We start from the raw sequence: 20,833 nt of genomic DNA, 5'->3' as shown, positions 1-20,833 counted from the left end.
ACATTTTTCAAAAATCTTTTCTTGCAACTAGGTGTGACCATGTGACTATTTTGGATAATTATATTTAGGTGGATATGATGTGTGCAAAGCTTGGAAGGTACTTTGGAAGGACTTCACTCACTTGAAAATGTGTCCCTTTCTTGTTTCTACATCTTCCATCTTGCTGCTTGGAATGAATCCATTATTGCTGGACCTCCAGCAGCATCTGGCACTCTAAGTGACATTGAGGATGGACTTGACATGGTAGGATGGTAAAGCAGAGAAATACAAAGAACCTGAGTCCCTGGGGACCATGAGACTGCTCTGCCAGCTCTGGAATGTTTACCTATTATTTTAAGCAAAGGAGAAGTAAACATATTTAAGCAACTGCTATTTTGAGTTGTCTATTTTTACAACCAAACCAATTCATGATTGGTATTGCTTAAAAATCAAAATGAGTATTTCTTATTTTGAAATGTAATATACAGATGAACTGAACACTTTGAACAGTATAGAATTTTGGAAAGATCACCATAGGACCTAGTCAAAATATGTGACTCTAGTCATTTCTCATAACGCTATGGCAACGAGACTTTTGGTAAATTGTTTTTCCTAAGTATTGTTTTCCTTCTGTAAAAGTAGAATATGACTCCATAGCACCAATATCCCATCCTTGACCATTTGAGATACCTTGTCCTTGCAATCTGGCATCTAAAGCATAAGATCAGGAAGAGGACAAAATTCCCAAATCCAGCCAATACTTGCCGCCAATAGGAATCCATGCATTATGGAGGGGATTAGCAACTCCATCTCAAAATCTTTCCTGAGGCAACCTTGTTAAAATACAGCTAGTGGTGCTGCCACTGATGACATTCTCTCTCCTCCTCAATCTCCACAGGAAGCAGACAACCTAAAATGTAATTACATTTGAAAAAATATGCAATCATGGTAATTGGAAGATGATATGGTGGCAGGTGATGTGATAGCAGAAGTTGCAAGATATAGGGAAGGAATATTAAAAATGGTAAATTCTAAAACAAATCAATATTTCCAACAATGTTCAATAAAGAGAACCCACCAGGCTACTTCAGTCTGAAAAGCATCTTGGAAACTTTGCAGGAGGTAATTTCTCACACGCATATGTAACCAAGGAACGATCTCCTGAGTCCAGGTCCCAAACTCTGCAACTAAAATAGAGATGGATGTGTCCTGGCCGTTGAAAGACATGAGTGCAGAAACCAGTACAACCTCTACTGGCTTACAGTTTACAGTTCTGTTTAACATAAATTCAAATATTTCACAACAATCATATCAAGACCTATTAACCCTGGAACTTACCCAACATTTTGGACATCTGGCTAAGACTTTATTCTTACAAAAGCTTTCCCATTTGTTTTTCCTTTTCTATTCTTCTATGTCCCCCCAGGAACTCGGATGAAAGACTGAGAGAGAAAAATAGACAAATGTTCAGCTTTGCTTCCTCCAGCAATCCCTGTGATCTGCAGGCAGGGAGATCCTCATTAACAAAGTGAGGACATTCCTTATTCCCCCTGCCAATAGGGAATAGCCTCCTTCAGACACCAAATGAAACTATGAAAACCTTTTGCCGCGGAGATCTTATTGAAGAATCAATGACACTTTCTCTAATTGAATCATTGTTGAGTGATGTTGGTATTCCAGTAAAGGAGCCTCTTCACTAGTTATTACATTGGAGATTTTTGAGACTTAGTAACTCTTACGATTTCTGTTTCTGTTTATGTATCACCTAACTATTCCTCCAAGAGTGCAATAATGGGTGTTAGAATGATTTTGTATTTTTTATTAGTCTCTAAGAGTAATCATTATAATAGGAGAAGAAACAAAATAAATTTAGATAGGTATTAATTCTACTTTATCATCTTGCCCTATCCTTTTCTCTAGCTGTAAATCAAGTGGAATTGTAGATTCTACCCACAAGCCATACAAGTTTCTCTATTTTCTTCTAAATAACCCCATGTCTTAGCTACTCTACACATTTGTTTTTACCATTCTCTTCCCTGGGAAAGGCTTTCTTTTGCTCCTTTACTGAGGATATCTGCCTCCTGTCTTCTGATGAGCTTAAACAACAACTCTTGGTCATATCTTCTCCAAACTTCCAGTTTTAAATAGTTGTTTTATCCTCAATGACCTTTCAGTATTTGATTGAGACCAGTTTCCCCCACCAAAGTGGTTTCTGGGGAACAATAATCATATAAAACTAAAATAAATATACTGGGGGCAAAAGGATTGTGAACCAAATACACTTTGTAAAAGCCGCATATTATGTCCCTACTTTTGGTGATAACAATGCATGAATGCACCCATGGAATTATTTATGCATTTTTTAAATAATTATTCGATGCCCACAAGCATGTCAAACTCATATTAATTGGAAATGGTGACTACATAGTTGCCATGGAACGGACATATTTACTTGTCTGCCAAATAATCATTTACTTACCTGTCTTCTTCCCTGCCAAGAGAATCCAGATTTTTTTTCTGGTAATAAGAAACCCATCCTCAAAGGTTGAAGCATAAGCCAATCATGGCAATCTTGTTTATTCTTGCTAGTGTTTAGAGTAGGGTGATAATGTGACGCAGTTCCGGCCAACGAGATGTAAGGAAAATATGGTGAGGAATGGAACATTTCACAAAGAAAAAAAATTTCCTCTTTGATCAAAAGCCATGTGGATAATAAGAGAAAGCCTTTGTCTACCAGACCCCTTCCTTCCTCTTTTTAATGATGTCATGTGAAGCATGATGCATAGAGCACCAGTACCCACTTTATGAAGCCAAGCCAAAGGCTAAGAGCACTTCAGAGAAACAAACTACATCCACACTTATTTTGTGATTTTATTCTCTCAGTCACTATTAACTGAATAACACGTTACTTACAGCCAAAAGTATCCTCAATATGATTTTTCAAGTACTAATAAAACTCCAACATTTGTATAAGCTTACAAGATACATGGTGTGATCTGATAAGATACATAACAGAAAACTTAGACATAGTTTCTTTTCTCAAGGAGTCTGGTAGCATACAAACAATAGAAATATAAGAAGGAGAAGAAAGCTGAATAACAAGCAGCAGAGTGATGAGGAGCAAGAAGCGATGACCCGTTGCTTAGCTGGAGAGAATCAGGGCAAAATTCCCAAAGCAGTTTGCATATAATCAATCTGGATAGTGAAGAAGTCCTAGGATTTAAATAAGCAAAGATATGAAGCAGGTACTTGAGGCCTATAGAAAAACAAGACAAGGCCACAGAGAGGTAAATATGTTTGTCCTATAGAATGAAGGCTGGTGACAGCTTGGTGGCACAGTGGTTAATTTGGCACGTTGTGCTTCGGTGGCCCGGGGTTCGCCAGTTCAGATCCCAGGTGTGGACATGGCACTGCTTGTCAAGCCATGCTGTGGTAGGCGTCCCAAATATAAAGTAGAGGAAGATGGGCACGGATGGTAGATCAGGGCCAGTCTTCCTCAGCAAAACGAGGAGGATTGGCTTCAGATCCTAGCTCAGGGCTAATCTTCAACCAAAAAAATTAAATAAATAAAAGAATGAAGGCTGGTCTTATAAATTTGGTTACAGATATACTTTGGAGTAACGGAAATGGTTTTTGTGTGTGCCTTAGGGATTTTTGAAGACTTTAAAATGCTAATTTATACTTAGTTCAAATTTTACCTTCTGCCTTATCTATAGTACCACCCTAAGTCATTCTCTCATTAAACTATTTTGTTTTCTTCATGGTATCTGTCTATCAGTATTTATGTGTGTGTATGCATGTGCATGTATGTATATATTTATATATTAGATGGTCATGTGCTCTAAAACTGGTCTATCTCATTAATTACTATATCTGCATTTCCTGAATTTTACAGATTAAAAATTGCTAGACGTACATTACTGGTATAGTATTAAATTATCTGAATTAAATAATAAATAATTATTTACTGTGCAGAAATTTTAGGAATCATTCTTTTTGTATTAATAAATAGCCTCTAAATGCTTATTTACTTAGAATATAAAATAAACAGCAGAGCTTTCCTTTTATTTATAAGGGAGAAAAAGTAAATAAGGAGTTTTCGTTAAGTAAGCCTCTTTCAGGGAATCAAAGGATCAGCACAGATTTCACTTCACCTTCTGGAACATCTACATCTGTAGTCTTATACAATGAGAATTAACATGCCTGCAGCCCTGCCAGACCCCAAAAGTGGATTCTGAATCATGAAATGAGGATTGCATCATGTTCAGTAACATTCCTGTTAAGTGCACTTTACTGTGCTCTTTTTGAAAACTGGAATTCACATAGAGCATAATGCGTAGTTTGCTACACTATTCAATTAACTATAACACTCCATTTTCAACCATCCTGAATAATCAAGATTTTTTGACTGTAGCACACTTACAAAGGTGGCAATGGTCCTCAGAGGGAAAATAAGTTTGGATTTAATTTCGTCCTCTCCTGAAAAAGTCTTTCTTCACTGTAAAAATTTCCTGGCTGTGTCCCTGTAAAGCACTGAGCATGTCAGCGGCATTGTCATTGCACAGTCTACTGGGAGACCAGCTGACTGAAGGGCTCTGCGAAACACATCAAGCTTTGATAACTGGGAAAGACAGGCAAGTGGAAAGGAAAATACATAAAGTGTTGCAAATATGTAAAATATGTAAAGTATAAAGAGAGTCTACAAGATATTAAAAAATCTCCTTTCATTTTCACTTTGTGACCATGGTGTTATGACTGCAATTGTCCTTTTGCACAGACAAACCTCTAGCCCAGTGGTTCTCAACAGCGGCAATTTTGCACAGCCTCCCCACTCTCTGGCACACATATACAAGGGGATAAGAGGATACTTTGCATTGTCTGCAGTCATTTTTGACTGTGATAACTGTGGAATTGCTACTGGCATCTAGTGACAGAGGTCAGGAATGCCATTAAACATCCTACACTGCACAGGATGGCCCGTCTCCCCAACACCACAAAGAATTTTCTGACCCCAGATGTCAACAGTACCAAGGTAGAGAAAACCTGCTCTACAGAGATTTGACATTAATATTACTAATGGAACACCTCAGAATGTCAGCCTTTAGTGTTTGGCAAACCAAACCTCTAGGCATGAGACTCTGGCCATTGGGGCCTGAAAGAGACCTAAGATCATTTCTAACAAATATGAGAAATGTTAAAAGAAATACTAGGGCCAGCCCCATGGCCCAGTGATTAAGTTCCCTCACTCCGCTTTGGTGGCCTAGGTTTTCGCTGCTTCAGATCCTGGGTGTAGACCTAGCACCTCTCATCATGCCATGCTGAGGTGGCATCCTGCATAGCATAACTGAAAAAAAGAGCCTACAACTAAAATATACAACTTTGTACTGGGGGGCTTTGGGGAGAAGAAGAGAAAAAAAGAAGTACTTTGGTTACTTTTTATTTCTTAATATGTGATTAGAGAGATACTAGGCAGAGATAATTCACAGACATGTAGGATTAAGCAGGACTGTGAAAGGTCATAAAAGTCATTTGCTCCTTTTTCTTCTCCCTATTCCTCTAGTAAAGTGTATGCCAATGATTTTGGTGGTGCCATGTTGGGAGGGAAATTGTACTTTGTATTTAGTCATTTTCTTCCGTGGAGACATGGTGGAAGCATTTCTCCAATCTACAGAAAGCCTCACAGAGACTATTTACAAGCTACACACACATGACAACCCCTCTCACACTTTTAACTAGGATGTCTGTCTAAGCAAATAGCTCTGGACAGCACAGCACTGCACGTGAGCGTGGCACGTAAGATTTTCATTTTGTAGATGTCCCACCTTTGCCCTGTGATGTAGCTTGGGCTCACATGACTAACCTCATTTTGTGGATAGAGAAGTAATCCTGGAGAGTTTGTCTAGCTTGATGGGAGCTACGTGTATTGTTGCTGTTTTGGCTGCTATTAACCACCTAAAGGTCTCAGCTTTCTCCTGATTTTCTGTTTCATAAGAAATGAGGCGAGACAAGTTCTGTGTGACATTTTATCTCCAGCTCTGCTCCTAACATTTGCCAACTATGAGATGGGTGAGATATTTAGGTTGCCCCACCTTCGCCTGGAAAAATCATTGCCGTCATCTTCATCATCATCAGTAACCACAGACTTATATTGTTTCCTCTCAGACATTTCAGTAAGAAAAATATTTCTTTTGTCTATGAATTTGGACATTACCTTCATCTTGCATCTCCCTTGTTCATGTTGGTCTAGATCAGGTCACGTGATTCCCTTTAAGTCAATCCTGTGGCAAAAGGAATCTTGTGTTTGTTCTGAAAGGAATCTTGTGTTTGTTCTGACTGGCCAACTCACAATACATGTGCCAACATTTAGATCCTTAAGTACAATCATCTCTACCTAGACCATAGGAACTCAGAGATGAGGAAGGCAAAACAGTGAATATTTATGACAATAATTTTTGTACCTATTACAGGTTGTCAGAAAAATTCATGTGATTATATGTAAACTACTGCATATCCCTAAACCCAGTATATAGAGATTGAATAAAACAATAATAAGAAAAATAACAAATAGCATTCTTTGAACTAGGTATTATACGAATTTGAATTGCAATTCATGCACAAAACTACTTGGTTCTGAAGAAAATGGTTATTACCACTCACGGAATATTGAAGGTATTTTGTATTATGCAATTCAAGAAATGAAAGGCAAAGAGAAAAAGAGTTGCAATACTTGATGATAATCTCTGTTATGAGTAATTTAAAGTTGAGTGAAACTCCAGGTTTTAAACTAATTCAAAATTATTAGTCATTCCTCAGTACTTTGAAACAAATAAATACCAGCAAAAATCAGAATTGAAGCCCAACAATCCTAATATGAGCAGAGATGTTATCTGAGCAAGAGATAAGTACAAATCGAAGTGAGTGATGCTTCAAAGAGTGAGCCTGAAAGTGTTATTCAATCATTTTCCCTTTTTTGGGATTCATATCAATAAAACTTAATAAGAACTATGAGTGAAACTACTGCTAACTGTGAACTTAATAATGCCCCACTGGGAGTTCATTAATATCTCAACAGGTACACCGACGCATTATCTTAATTGCATGTGATACTTCCAAAAATTGCCTTTTACAAGTTTTGTGGAAATTGCCCTCTGGAACAAGTGTTAGTACATTTTGTATTGCCTTTCCTAGCTGTGAAAATTCCCCAGGAACATGGGACTTTGCAACTCATTCACCTTTTCAAAAATAAGAAGATCCCAGGTGACTGATTTTGTCATAGGCGCAAAGGGGAAGAAGCTCAAAATGCAGGAAACCAATTTCAGATCTTTCATTTTTTCCTGAATAAGTGTTCCTGAATTTTATAAATTTTTAGGAATTTACTTTGATGAAAACCAAGTGTGTGTTGGAGTAGTGGTGGCAATTTGGATTTTTTAAATATTTACATTAATGTGGCCCACATCTGGACTTTGATCTTCATTGTGTCTGATGTTGACACTAAGATGATGCCTAAAGAAATGTGTTTCCAAGCCCATGGAATCCCTTTGCCTAGTAGCATTCGACTTTGTAGTGATTATGGGATAAAGTTAAATCTAGAATTCAATCTTGTCAACACTTGGAAAGTGAAAATGCATCACACTTTCATAATATTTTATTTTTTTGGTATTAGAAATAGAATTATTTTCTCTAGATTTTAAAAATATATTCCTTCTTTTCCTTTATTTTTTTCCTATTTTTATTTGATAATGGCAATGTTAACATGAAATAAAGGAATTTAATGAGAACTAAAGGCCCAGGACCCTAAGCACTGTATCCTCCTTGCATCTAACTGCCAAGCCTGGTTCCGGAGGGCAGAAAAGCTGAGGAGACAGCAGGGCAGAATCACTCTGTTTAAAATGATAAATCCAAGTGTGTCCTGCAGGGTTAGACTGAACTCTGGGCGCTGTGGTATATGTTGCCTGGAGTTGTTGGGTCTAAGAAAAAACAGAGTGGGCAGTCTCCCTAATGATTCCCTGGGTCCCTTTACCTTTGAACTGCCATCCAGTGTCAGCTTGTCCAACATTCCAATGGTGAGGAAGAAACTCCCAGGGAAAAATGTGCCAAGGAAAAGAAAGGGAGAAGAAAAAGTGTTTGTTCCCCTGCCTAAACCTACCCATCACAGCCCCACGCGGGACAGGGATAACGTGCAAGTTCTGTGGGGCTCTCTGGCATCACCAACCATGCGATGGGGAACTTTGTTCTCTTAGGATTACTCCATTCGTTCATTTACTGGCTTATCATTCCTTCAAAAAATACTTTCCGGTTCTTAACCTATTCCCAGTGCAGGCTATCCAATGGAGATGAAATGATGAGCAAAGTCCTTGCCCTCCATGAGGGTAAGTACTCTCCAGAAAAGGAGAGAACGATAAACAGACAATTATACAGATAATGTTCAATGAGAGTTGTGACATTTGTTACCAAAGAAAACTACCATGTTCCAGAAGAACTCATCAATTGACCTTTGTATAAACTAGTGCTTGTAGGGCAAACGTTGGAGAGGTTAGGAGAGGGCCTTGTGCGCCTCCTACTGATTAGTGTGTGCCACTAATTAGATATAATTTAATTTTTGATTACTTTTTCAGTCCACCGGAAGAATTGTCTCCACAATCACTTGTATTAGTGAGGTATGAATATTGATGACTTGAATGTTTTTACAAGGTGTAGAGAACGTTATTTAAATGTCCATTTTAATTACTCTTGAAATTAATTTCCCCCCAGCTTTGTTTCTCTTAGATTTATGGGAATTCTTAGAACCTTAAATGTGCATAAATATTTTAAAGGTTAAATTAGGGACTAAATGAATTGGGCTTATTTTTATATTTTAAGAATAAGATATGGGTTTGGGAAATATTACATCTGATGACCTGAAGAATGATGGTTTTTATTCTGTTTGCTTTTCAATATTTAAAAAGGGTCAGGAAAGTTGACTTCTACATAAATTTTAATTGATGACTTTGAGATGTGGAAACTGCTCTGTCACAAAGACTTAATTACATATACTTAAAATTCATTTTCCATCTTGTGATCATTGTCACCTGATTCATACCTGGGGAGAAATAATTGGAAAAACTGAGGACATAATTTTTAAAATTTTATTGAGGTCGTAATAGTTTATAACATTGTGAAATTTCAGTTGTACATGATTATTTGCGAGTCACCATGTATATGTGCCCCTTTACCTCTTATGCCCACCCTCTAACCTGCTTCCCCTCTGGTGATCACTGACCTGTTCTCTTTGTCCATATGTTTATCTTCCACGTATGAGTGAAATCATATGGTGTTTATCTTTCTCTGCCTGGCTTGTCTCACTTAACATAATACCCTCAAGTTCCATCCATGTTGTTGCAAATGGGACGATTTTGTCTTTTTTATGGCTGAGTAGAGTTCAAATATATATATACACACCATATCTTCTTTATCCATTCATCAGTTGATGAGCACTGGGGTTGCTTCCACATCTTGGCTCTTGTGGATAATGCTGCAATGAACATAGGGGTGCATAAGTCTCTTAGAATTTTTGATTTCAAGTTCTTTGGAAAATACCCAGTAGTGGAATAGCTGGGTCATATGGTATTTCTATTTTTAATTTTTTGAGAGATCTTCATACTGTTTTCTGTAGTGGCTACAACAGTTTGCATTCCCACCAGCAGTGTATGAGGGTTCCCTTTTCTCCACATCCTCTCCAACATTTTTTGGGTTTTTTTTTTTTTGGTAATTATAGGCAATATAACAGGTGTATGGTGATATCTCATTGTAGCTTTTTTTTTTTTTTGCTTTTTTATCCCCAAATCCCCCCAGTACATAGTTGTATGTTTGTAGTTGTGGGTCCTTCTAGTTGTGGCATGTGGGATGCCGCCTCAACATGGCCTGATGAGTGGTGCCATGTCCATGCCCAGGAGCCAAACTGGTGAAACCCCGGGCCACTGAAACAGAGCTCCCAAATGTAACCGCTCAGCCACGGGGCCGGCCTCTCTTTGTAGTTTTGATTTGCATTTCCCTGATGAGTGGTAATGTTATGCATCTTTTCATGTGCTATTGGCCATCTATATATCTTCTTTGAAAACAGTGTCTTCATATCCTCTGACCATTTTTTGATCAAATTGTTTTGTTGTTGTTGTTGAGTTGTACGAGTTCTTCATATATTTTGGAGATTAATTCCTTCTTGGTTACATGGTTTGTAAATATTTTCTCCCAGTTGGTGGGTTGTCTTTTCATTTTGTTCACGGTTTCCTTTGCCTTGCAGAAGTTCTTCAGTCTAATGAAGTCACATTTGTTTATCTTTTCTTTTGTTTCCCTTGCCTGAGTAGACGTGGTGTTCTACAAGATCCTTCTAAGACTAATGTCAAAGAGTGTACTGTCTATATTTTCTTCTAGGAGATTTATGGTTTCACGCCTTACCTTCAAGTCTTTAATCCATTTTGAGTGTAAGCTACTGGTATATTTTCATTCATTTGCATGTGGCTGTCCAATTTCCCCAACATCATTTATTGAAAAGACTTTCCTTTCTTCATTGTATGTTCTTGGCTCCTTTGTTAAAGATTAGCTGTCCATAGGTGTGTGATTTTATTTCTGAGCTCTCAATTCTGTTCCATTGATCTCTGTGTCTGTTTTTGTTCCAGCACCATGCTGTTTTGATTACTATAGCTTTGTGGAATACTTTTAAGTCACGGATTATGAGGCCTCCAGCTTTGTCCTTTTTTCTCAGGATTGCTTTAGCTATTTGGGGTCTTTCGTTGCCCCACATGAATTTTATGATTCTTTGTTCTGTTTCCGTGAAGAATGTCATTGGGATTCTGATTGGAATTGTATTGAATCTGTAGATTACTTTAGGTAGTATGGACATTTTAACTATGTTTATTCTTCCAATCCATGAGCATAGAATACCTTTTCTTTACTTTATGTCGTCAAAAATTTCTCTCAATAGTGTCTTATAGTTTTCATTGTATAGGTCTTTCACCTCCTTGGTTAAATTTTCTCCTAGATGTTTTGTTCTTTTTGCCCATTGTAAATGGGATTGTATTCTTGAGTTCTCTTTTTGTTACTATGTTATTACAGTATAGAAGTGCAACTTACTTTTGTAAGTTGATTTTGTACCCTGCAACTTTGCTGTAGTTGTTACTTATTTCTAATAGTTTCCCAATGGATTCTTTATGGCTTTCTATATATAAAATCATGCTGTCTGCAAATAATGAGTGTTTCACTTCTTCATTGTCCATTTGGGTATGTTTTATTTCTTTTTCTTGCCTGATTGCTTTGGTCAAAACCTCCAGTATTATGTTGAATAGGAGCAGTGAGAGTGGACACCCTCGTCTTGTTTTTGTCCCCAGAGGTATGGCTGTCCGTTTTTCCCCATGAGTATGACGTTGGCTGTGTGTTTGTCATATATGGCCTTTATTATGTTGAGGTACTTTCCTTCTGTACTCATTTTATTGAGAGTTTTTATCATAAATTGATGTTGGATCTTGTAAAATGCTTTCTCTGCATCTATTGAGATGATAGTTTGGTTTTTATTCCCCATTTTGTTAATGTGGTGTATCACCTTTATTGATTTACAGATGTTGAACCCTCCTTGCATTTCTGGTGTAAATCCCACTTGATCATGGAGTATGAGCCTTTTGACGTATTGCTGTATTTGATTTGATTTGCCAATATTTTGTTGAGGATTTTTGCATCTGTGTTTATCAGTGATGTTGGCCTGTAATTTTCCTACTTTGTGTTGTACTTGTCTGGCTTTGGTATTAGGGTGATGTTGGCCTTGTAAAATGTGTTAGGAAGTGTTCCATCTTCTTCAATTTTTTGGAATAGTTTGAGAAGGATAGGTATTAAATCTTTGAATATTTGTTAGAATTCTCCAGAGAAGCCATCTGGTCCTTGACTTCTATTTCGGGGGAGGATTTTGATTACTGTTTCAGTTTCTTTACTTGTGATTGGTCTATTCAGATTCTCTCTTTCTTCCTGCTTTAGTTTTGGGAGGTTGTATGAGTCTAAGAATTTATCCATTTCTTCTAGATTGTCCAATTTGTTGGCATATAGTTTTTCATAGTATTCTCTTATAATCCTTTGTATTTCTGCGATATCCACTGTAATTTCTGCTCTCTCATTTCTAATTTTATTTATTTGAGACTTCTCTCTTTTTTTCTTAGTGAGTCTGGCTAAGAGTTTGTCAGTTTTGTTTATCTTCTCAAAGAACTGGCTCTTAGTTTCATTGATCCTTTCTGCTGTTTTCTCGGTTTCAGTTTTATTTATTTCTGCTCTTATTTTCATTATCTCCCTCCTCTTGCTGACTTTGGGCTTTGTTTATTCTTCTCTTTCTAGTTATGTTAGGTGTAGCTTAAGGTTGCTTATTTGAGATTTTTCTTGTTTGTTAAAGTAGGCCTGAATTGCTATGAATTTCCCTATTATGACCACTTTTGCTACATCTCATATGGGTTGGTATGATATATTTTCATTTTTATTCATCTCCAGATATTTTTTGATTTCTGCTTTAATTTCTTCAATGATCCATTGGTTGTTCAGTAGCGTGTTGCTTAGGCTCCACATTTGTCCCTTTCCCAGCTTTTTTCTTGTAGTTGATTTCTAGTTTCACAGCATTATGGTCAGAAAAGATGCTTAGTATGATTTTAATCTTCTTAAATTTGTGGAGGCTTGCCTTGTTTCCCAACATATTGTCTATCTTTGAGAATTTTCCATGTGCACTTAGGAAGAATGTGTATTCTCCTGATTTTGGATGGAGTGTTCTATATATATCTATTAAGTCCATCTGGTCTAGTTTTTCATTTAGTTCCGCTATTTCTTTGTTGACTTTCTGTCTGGTTGATCTATCCATTGATGACAGTGTGGTGTTACGATCCCCTGCTATTATTGTATTGCTGTTATTATCTCCTTTATGTCAATTAATATTTGCTTTATGTACTTGGGTGCTCCTGTGTTGGGTACATATATATTTATAAGTGTTACGTCCTCTTGGTGGAGTTTCCCTTTTATCATTACATACTGCCCCTCTTTGTCTCTTATTGTCTTGTTTATCTTGAAGTCTACTTTGTCTGATATAAATATGTCAACATCTGCTTTCTTTTGTTTGTCATTACCTTGGAGTATTGTCTTCCATCCCTTCAGTCTGAGCCTGTGTTTATCTTTAGAGCTGAGATGTGTTTCCTGGAGGCAGCATATCATTGGTTCTTGTTTTTTAATCCATCCAGCCACTCTGTCTCGTTTGAATGGGGAATTCAATACATTTCCGTTTAGAGTGACTATTGATATATAAGGGCTTAATGCTACTATTTTATCATTTATTTTCTGGTTGTTCTGTATTTCCCTTGTTTCTCATCCCATGTATTTTAGACTGCCAGTTCAGGTTGATGGCTCTTTATGCTGGTTTGCTCAGCTTTCTATTTATTTATCATTTGTGTCTCTGTTCTGATTTCTTGTTTAGTGTTTAGTGTCTCATAGATGAGATATCCCATTTTCTTATAGCTTCTTATTCCCTTAGTTTAAGGTTCCATCCTTCTCCTCTTCCCCTTCTAAGTTATTATCATCACAACTTGTTCTGTTTTGTGTTGTGAATTTGTGGTTAAAATGAAGTTATTACATTTATTCTTGGTGTTTTCCTTCCCTTTATCGTTAATATTATAATTGTTTGCTAATCTGTTCTGATAGAGAGTTGCAATTTTCTGATTTTGTCTGCCTATTTATCTCCTTCCTCAAGGCTTTGTAAATCTTTTTTTTTTTTTTCAGGTATGAAGAACTTCTTGGTCATATCTTGTAGGGGCATTCTTCTAGTGATGAACTCCCTCAACTTTTGTTTATTTGGGAATGTTTTTACTTCTCCATTGTATCTGAAAGATATTTTCACTGGATAGAGTATTCCTGGCTGAAAGTTTTTGTCTTTCAGAATTTTGAGCACATCATTTCATTCTCTCCTGGCCTGTAAGGTTTCTGCTGAGAAATCCCCTGAAAGCCTGATAGAGATTCCTTTATAGGTTATTTTCTTCTGCCTCGCTGCCCTTAATATTTTGTCTTTGTCATTGACGTTTGCTAGTTTTACTAATATGTGCCTTGTAGAAGGTCTTACATTGATGTAGTTAGGAGTTCTATTAGCTTCTTTTACTTGTAATTCCAGCTCCTTCCACAGGTTTGTGAAGTTCTCAGCCATTATTTCTTTGAAGAACTGCCCTGTTCCTTTCTCTCTCCCTTCTCCCTCTGAAATACCTATAATCCTTATGTTGCATTTCCTAATTGAGTCAGCTACTTCTCTCAGAATTTCTTCTTCATTTCTTTTTTGTCTTAGTTCTCTCTCCTCCACCTGAAACATTTCTATATTCCTGTCTTCTAAATTGCTAATTCTATCCTCCATAATATCAGCTCTGTTATGTAAGGACTCCAGATTTTTCTTTGTCTTTATCTCATTCGTTGTTTTCCACCTCCAACATTTCTGATTTGTTTTTCTTTATAGTTTCAATCTCTTTCATGAAGAATTCTCTCTGTTCATTAATTTCATTCTTGATTTCATTGAACTGTCTTTCTGAGTTCTCTTGTAACTCTTTGAGTTTTTTATGGTAGCTATTTTGAATTCTGTTATTTAGATTATAGATTTCTGTGCCTTCCAGATTGATTTCTGGGTGTTTGTCTTTTCCCTTCTGGTCTAGAGTATTAATAGACTTCTTCATACTATTTGACGGGATGGATTTGTGCCTTAACATAGTAATAGTTCCAGTTGCAGATTCTACCTCCCACTACTGGGTGGGGGGGGGAGGGACAGGAGCTGTGTATTCTGAACTGGCCACAATCCCTGTCAGCTGTGCCTGTCTGAGCCTTGGCCACTCCTTTGGACTACAGTGGCAGTGTGGGCTCTCCCACTGAATGGGAAAGCAATCACATGGGGGTTCAGGGCTGCCACTGTCTGTTCTCACAGTCCCACCAGGATATATTTCTCCGTTTGGGGCTGCAGCAATTCTCTCAGCATTACTGGCAGCCAGGGACTCATTTGCCCAGGTGTGCAGATTGACCACCATCTTCTCCTAGGTTGCACCAGCTGTTGTGCTTGGTGGGTGGAAACTTGAGGAGACTTTGCGAGAAAGAAACTTGGTGGAAGGAGATGCTCTTCCAACTACTTGAAGACATTCATAATATTATGAATTCTAGCTAAGACTGTATTTTGGCAAAATTAAATTTTAACTGATAATCTTAAATCTTCATTTGATTATATATTTCTCAAGATAAGACATTAGAATAAATAGTAATGCATTTTAAATGCTGACTGTTGAGAAATAGGAAAAAGGAAAACTATTTTCACCACTATCTTTCTTGTTTCCCTGGAAATTCTAGCTGATGTTAATTAGAAAAGAAAACTAAATAAATCCTTATATTATGACTTGCTTACCTGCATATTCCAAGAAAATAAACTGAAAGTTATTAGAACTAATAAGAATTTTTAGAAGGATGTAAGCCCAAAGTAAATATACAAAAATTAATAGATTCCTATATACTAGCAATAAATAGAAAATAAAATGAAAAATTTATATCATTCATAATGCAATAAAAGTAATAATTATCCAGAAATAAGGTTAATAACAGGTATCTAGAAATAAAGTTAATAATGTGCAAGTCCTATATGGAGACAATTGTAAAATTTTACTAAGAGAAAAGAAAGAACAACAAAATGGATGAAAATAGATATTTTCTCCTAGAGAAAAAGAAAATATTGTAAATAGATCAATTATTCGCAAATTAATTTACAAATATAATGTAATCCTCATCAAATCATAATGGAACTTTATTGTGAACTTGAAATTATGCTAAAGTTAAGCTGGAAAATTAAACACATGTGATTACACAAGGTCATTTTTAAAGTAATAGTTATGAAGAGAGAATATGTTCCAACTAATATAACCCTAAAATACTCTAAGTTTATAAGGACTAAAATAGTAAAACAGTGGCCCAAGACTTGGAAGACAGAGAAGTGGAATAGTAGAAAATACACCCCAAAGACCCAAGGGTATTTAAGAATTTAGTATATTACAAAGAATGGTCTTCCTATCAGCAAAGAATGAGTATTTAATATACGGTGCTGGGGCAAGTAGTTAACCATTTGGAAGAAAAAAAAATATTGATTGTTGGTCCACCTTATATAACAACCCCAAGTAATTTCTGCATATGGAAATATTTAGATGTAAACCTCATATATTTCTGTCAATTTGGTGGGAAGAGGTGCTTGAACAGTATTCTAAGAAAATACTCCTGGATGTCTACAAAGGGTTGAATTAGCTCTGAGAAATTTTGTTTAACTTTTAATGATAGTGAAAACTTGAAAAATCTGTAAGCATTTAACAACGAAGATTAGATTTAGGTTAGATATAGCTCAGCAGAGTATTATGCAACCAGAGAAAGAGAGAAAGAGAAATGAAAGGGGAAGAAGGGGAGGGGAGGGAGGGTGAGATTAAGACTCATATTTTCATAATTAATAATAGATATGTGCATATCCACATGCACACACAAATATGATAGAGATATAACAAAATCTTAACAGGGATCAAGGCATTAAAGTTGTTTTCTTGTTTTTGTTTCTCTATTTTTCATAAAAACTATAAAAGTACAAACTCATTATCAACAAATAGAGTAGGGTATAGATATTTTTAATCTTATTTGATTATCATCAACAAAACCATGTTTGTGTGATAGGCAAATTTTTTGTGAGTAAAATTTACTAAAATATAATTTTTACAGTAAAATATAATTTAAAAATTAAGATGAAATGTATTCCTATGATAAAGATTAAAAGTGTTTTAGTTTCTTAAATTGGAGACAGGACGGCTCAAAGAGAGATGGAATATCTATTTTTATATAGCTGAAGTGTTATTACACTAAATCATCTTCATCAAAGGATCAGTTCTGGGGCCAGCCTGGTGGTGCAGCAGTTAAGTTCACATGTTCCACTTCAGCAGCCCAGAGTTTGTCAGTTCAGGTCCTGGGTGCAGACCTATGCACCACTTGTCAAGCCATGCTGTGGTAGGCGTCCCATATATAAAGTAGAGGAAGATGGGCACAGATGTTACCTCAGGGCCAGTCTTCCTCAGCAAAAAGAGGAGGATTAGTGGCAGATGTTAGCTGAGGGCTAAACCTCCTCAAACAAACAAACAAAAAAGATCAGTTCTGTATTTCCATAGAAGACTGGCAAGAGGGGAGGATTTCAAAAGCAGAAAGAGAAAGTATAGCTAGATATCAAGGAGAGTGTGGAAGGTAATCAGCAAAAATGACCAATAATAATTTAGTCAGTTATAGGTACCAGTCATAACACACACTTCAAAATAATTACTATGAAGGCTTACACATCAGTTTAAAAACAAGTAACTAAATATACAGCATAATAGCTAAATAAGTATGTGGCATCATAATTCATAGGTTACATAAATTCTTGCAGTTGTTCATCTCCCATTGCTAGGAAGGATATCCTTATGTAGCCATATCTTTATCTCAGAAATAATATCCGTTTGGTCTTTCATTCCTTATGCTAGAATCATTATATGCATAGTGTAGAAATAAGTACCATTGAACATAGGTTGTGTGCATGATCCTAAAGGGACATATGAGTCTTAAGCCAGAAGATATTTCTTATTTATGATGGAAGGGATAGACCACAGATAGCAACCATTTTTAAAGGGTGCATAGTAGCTAGGAAAGAAATCTGCTTCAACTGGATTTTCATTATTCAAGTTTAGGACACAGTTTAAAACATGCATTTGCATTGGGGGCACTTCACAATTCTCATGTTCTACAGCAACTGTGTAAATGCGAATTCAACTGGAGGGCTGGATGTATCTTTATTAGCACTATTCAAAAGTAGAAAGGGATTTTGGCAGTGAAGATATCTGTGCAACAGCACAAGCTTTTACATTTCCACAAGTTGCAATTGATGGAAATGTATTGACGTGGTTGGCTTCTTTCCTTTATATTTCTTTTAAGAAAATTCTCTCTCTCTCTCTTTCCCCTCCCTATCCCCCCACTTTATTTTTCTGCCCAAAGCTTTTATTCAGTTGCTGTTTTCTTTACCTAAAATTTATAACCTCAGAACTATAAATGAAACATAGGGAGCTCATTGTTTTAAGATATTTGTATGAGCTTTAACAAGGCATTTAAATAAAAATGTTTGAATAACAGTCTGAGAGTGATCAAAAAATAACTGGCTCTACAGTCAGTGCTGTGGACAGAAATTGGCCTGGACTCCAATAATCTGCCCTTCCTTGTTTTATGCTTATTATTAAAATATCTTAGCAACAATTCAGCAAAGTATCACAGTTAGGACTTCAGAAGTTCACACTCGGCAGCTTCAGGTTTGAGTACTGCTATCTTGCAACTTTGTGAATTGAAGCAAGGTCTTATTCTACTTCCAAGCCTCAATTTTCTCTTTTGTAAAATGAATTAATAATGGTATGGTATAGTATAGTGAAGAATGTTTACTAATGGTTAGATAAGGTAATGTATATGAAACTTTTAGAACATGACTGGCACGTAATAAGGAGTTGGATAAATAGTAGGTATTATTTCTAAAGCAATAATGATAAGAATATGCAAAAATATTTTCATGCCTTAGGACAAGAGGAGAATGTCTGTGATAATGTATCACAGAGAACTTGGGAAGTCAAACGTAGAGAATAGGTAAGCTTAGTAAGGAAACATGTGGTGTTCTCTATTTGGATTATCATTACTCCCATGTATTAAGAAACCACTCTGTCACAGGTATCATGCTAAGTAATGCACATTTGTTATTCTTACCCCTCAAAACCACCTTTTAATAATGATGCAACCAACTCATTGAGATGAAATAACTTCACCAAAGTAAACACTAGTGAAAAGAAACATTAGGCTTTGATTCCATATCTTGTCAATACCAAATCCCATTTTATTTCCACTACACCTCACTCCCCCTGTAATGGAGGAGTTGCTCAAGTAAAGACCCATGAGGAGACTGAGGCTTTCTCACAATGGCTTTGGGCTTTGAGTCAGGGACAGAAATCCCACCCCCAGTGTTCACAGAGCAGAACTGTGTCAGGGATGGGCTGCATGGAAGATGGGGGGCCATCGACTGTCAGGGCTACATGACTTGATTCTAATGCTCACCTGGAAAGGTTGGTGGAGAAATGAGCTTTACAGAGGTGGTAACCAGCTTCAAAAGATGGTAAATGGGTATACTTTAGGCAAACTGCACTGGAAGGAGAGAAATAGGTTAATATCAAATAGAATTTTCAGGGCTCAAAGAGTCAACTCGCTGTTAGGCTTGGTCTGAGCAAAGATCAAAACTGGCCTTGAGATACTTGAGAAATCCTTATGATAAAGGAGGAGTAAGTCCTGGGAGAGTGTGCAAGCATAATTTTGTAGGAATTAATCATTCTTGTAGGTAGACTAATTGCACCAATCACAGCCTACTGCATGCTAGTTTTAGGAGAAAGAACTAGGGGGTAGTACGTTGTAAAAGCGACTAGCATAGAGGTCCTGAAGTTACGCCATAAGCCAGATCCTCATTTATGGCTATTTCAGGACTTCCCTAGGGTATTTAGGACCCTAGGCAAACATTGTTTGCAGGGCCTCTTTCTGTATACATAATTTGATTTAGCTAAAATATGTATCTCAGGACTACTCTGGCAGCCTAAACTCATATGATCCTAAGAAATGAATACTGTGCCAGCCAAGGGGTACAACCTTCTTGTTAGGCTGCCCTCCCGGAACCAGGGTCCCGCTATGGGGCCCTAGGATGATTCCTTTAGGCAGAAGTTCTAGGGCTCCTTGGGACATCTGATTGATCCCATGTGAAGTAGAGGGTCGGAGAGTTCTCTAAAGGGGAAAAATGGGAATCAGAGGCGGAGAGCTCCACCCAGACAGGACTGCCAGCCCTCTCCTACCTCCCAAAGGGGAACTGAGAAAAGTTTGAAGAAGGCCCTCCAAAGTGCAAGGACTTTGGGGTGAGGTGAAAACACAAACAAAACATAAACCCCTTTGCCTGGGTCTAAAGGTGTTACTGAGCTACCTCCTAACATTCTCGTGAAGAATAAGTGAAACAATGTATGAAGCTTGCTTAGATATTCCCCAAATCACAGATGATCATCTCTCAATAAATTTTAGATGGCTAATGACATCCACCAACATTCACGAGCTGCATCAACTAAACCAATCTCTATATACACTCCAGTTAGGCTGTTGTGTTTTCGTTTCTATTAGTTTGTGAGAAGTAAAGCCTGTTTCAAAAAGTTAGCCAGAATGGTTATGAATTCTTTTCTCCTAATCATGATGACCCATGTAATTTCCATGCCATCCTCATTCCCTCTCCCAAGAGGAGAACATAAAAAGGCCGAAGCACAAAAGTGGGTGCTTCTGTGCTGTCAAGAAGTGGTTGGTTGCCTTTAGGATCTATAGTTACGTAGTGGTGTTTGGCAAAACATGTATCCTCTTTGGAGCTCAAGCCCTGTATCTTGAGTAAACTGTCGTAAGTGTAAATGAGTCTCTCACATCTTGATGGTGTGCTCTCATGTGGTACTTTCTTGTCTTTTCAGATCCCCCAGATTAGTTATGCATCAACGGCACCTGAGTTAAGTGACGATCGGCGCTATGACTTCTTCTCTCGAGTGGTCCCACCCGATTCCTTCCAAGCCCAGGCTATGGTAGACATTGTAAAGGCCCTAGGCTGGAATTATGTGTCTACTCTCGCATCTGAAGGAAGTTATGGAGAGAAAGGTGTGGAATCCTTCACGCAGATTTCCAAAGAGGCAGGTAGGAAGAGACTGCACTGGTCAAGATGACTCTCTTCAAACGTCGGTGGCTTGTAGGGTTCTTT

General features: G+C 37.2%; 1 protein-coding gene across 13 annotated transcripts in view; it reads left to right on the top strand.

Annotated features, from left to right (window-relative positions):
• The window catches only part of GRM7 (glutamate metabotropic receptor 7), an 822,228-nt gene that overhangs the window by 237,608 nt on the left and 563,787 nt on the right, over positions 1-20,833 (top strand). For all 13 annotated transcript variants that reach the window (XM_070576692.1, XM_070576689.1, XM_070576687.1 and 10 more), the window contains exon 2: positions 20,553-20,769. In XM_070576692.1, the coding sequence (XP_070432793.1) occupies positions 20,553-20,769 (217 nt within the window). The remainder of the gene's footprint in view (positions 1-20,552; positions 20,770-20,833) is intronic.

This window comes from Equus przewalskii, chromosome 15, assembly GCF_037783145.1.
Source record: "Equus przewalskii isolate Varuska chromosome 15, EquPr2, whole genome shotgun sequence".
NCBI lineage: Eukaryota > Metazoa > Chordata > Mammalia > Perissodactyla > Equidae > Equus > Equus przewalskii.
The sequence above is the reverse complement of the archived record's forward strand: the minus strand, read 5'-3'. Positions and strand labels throughout refer to the sequence as shown.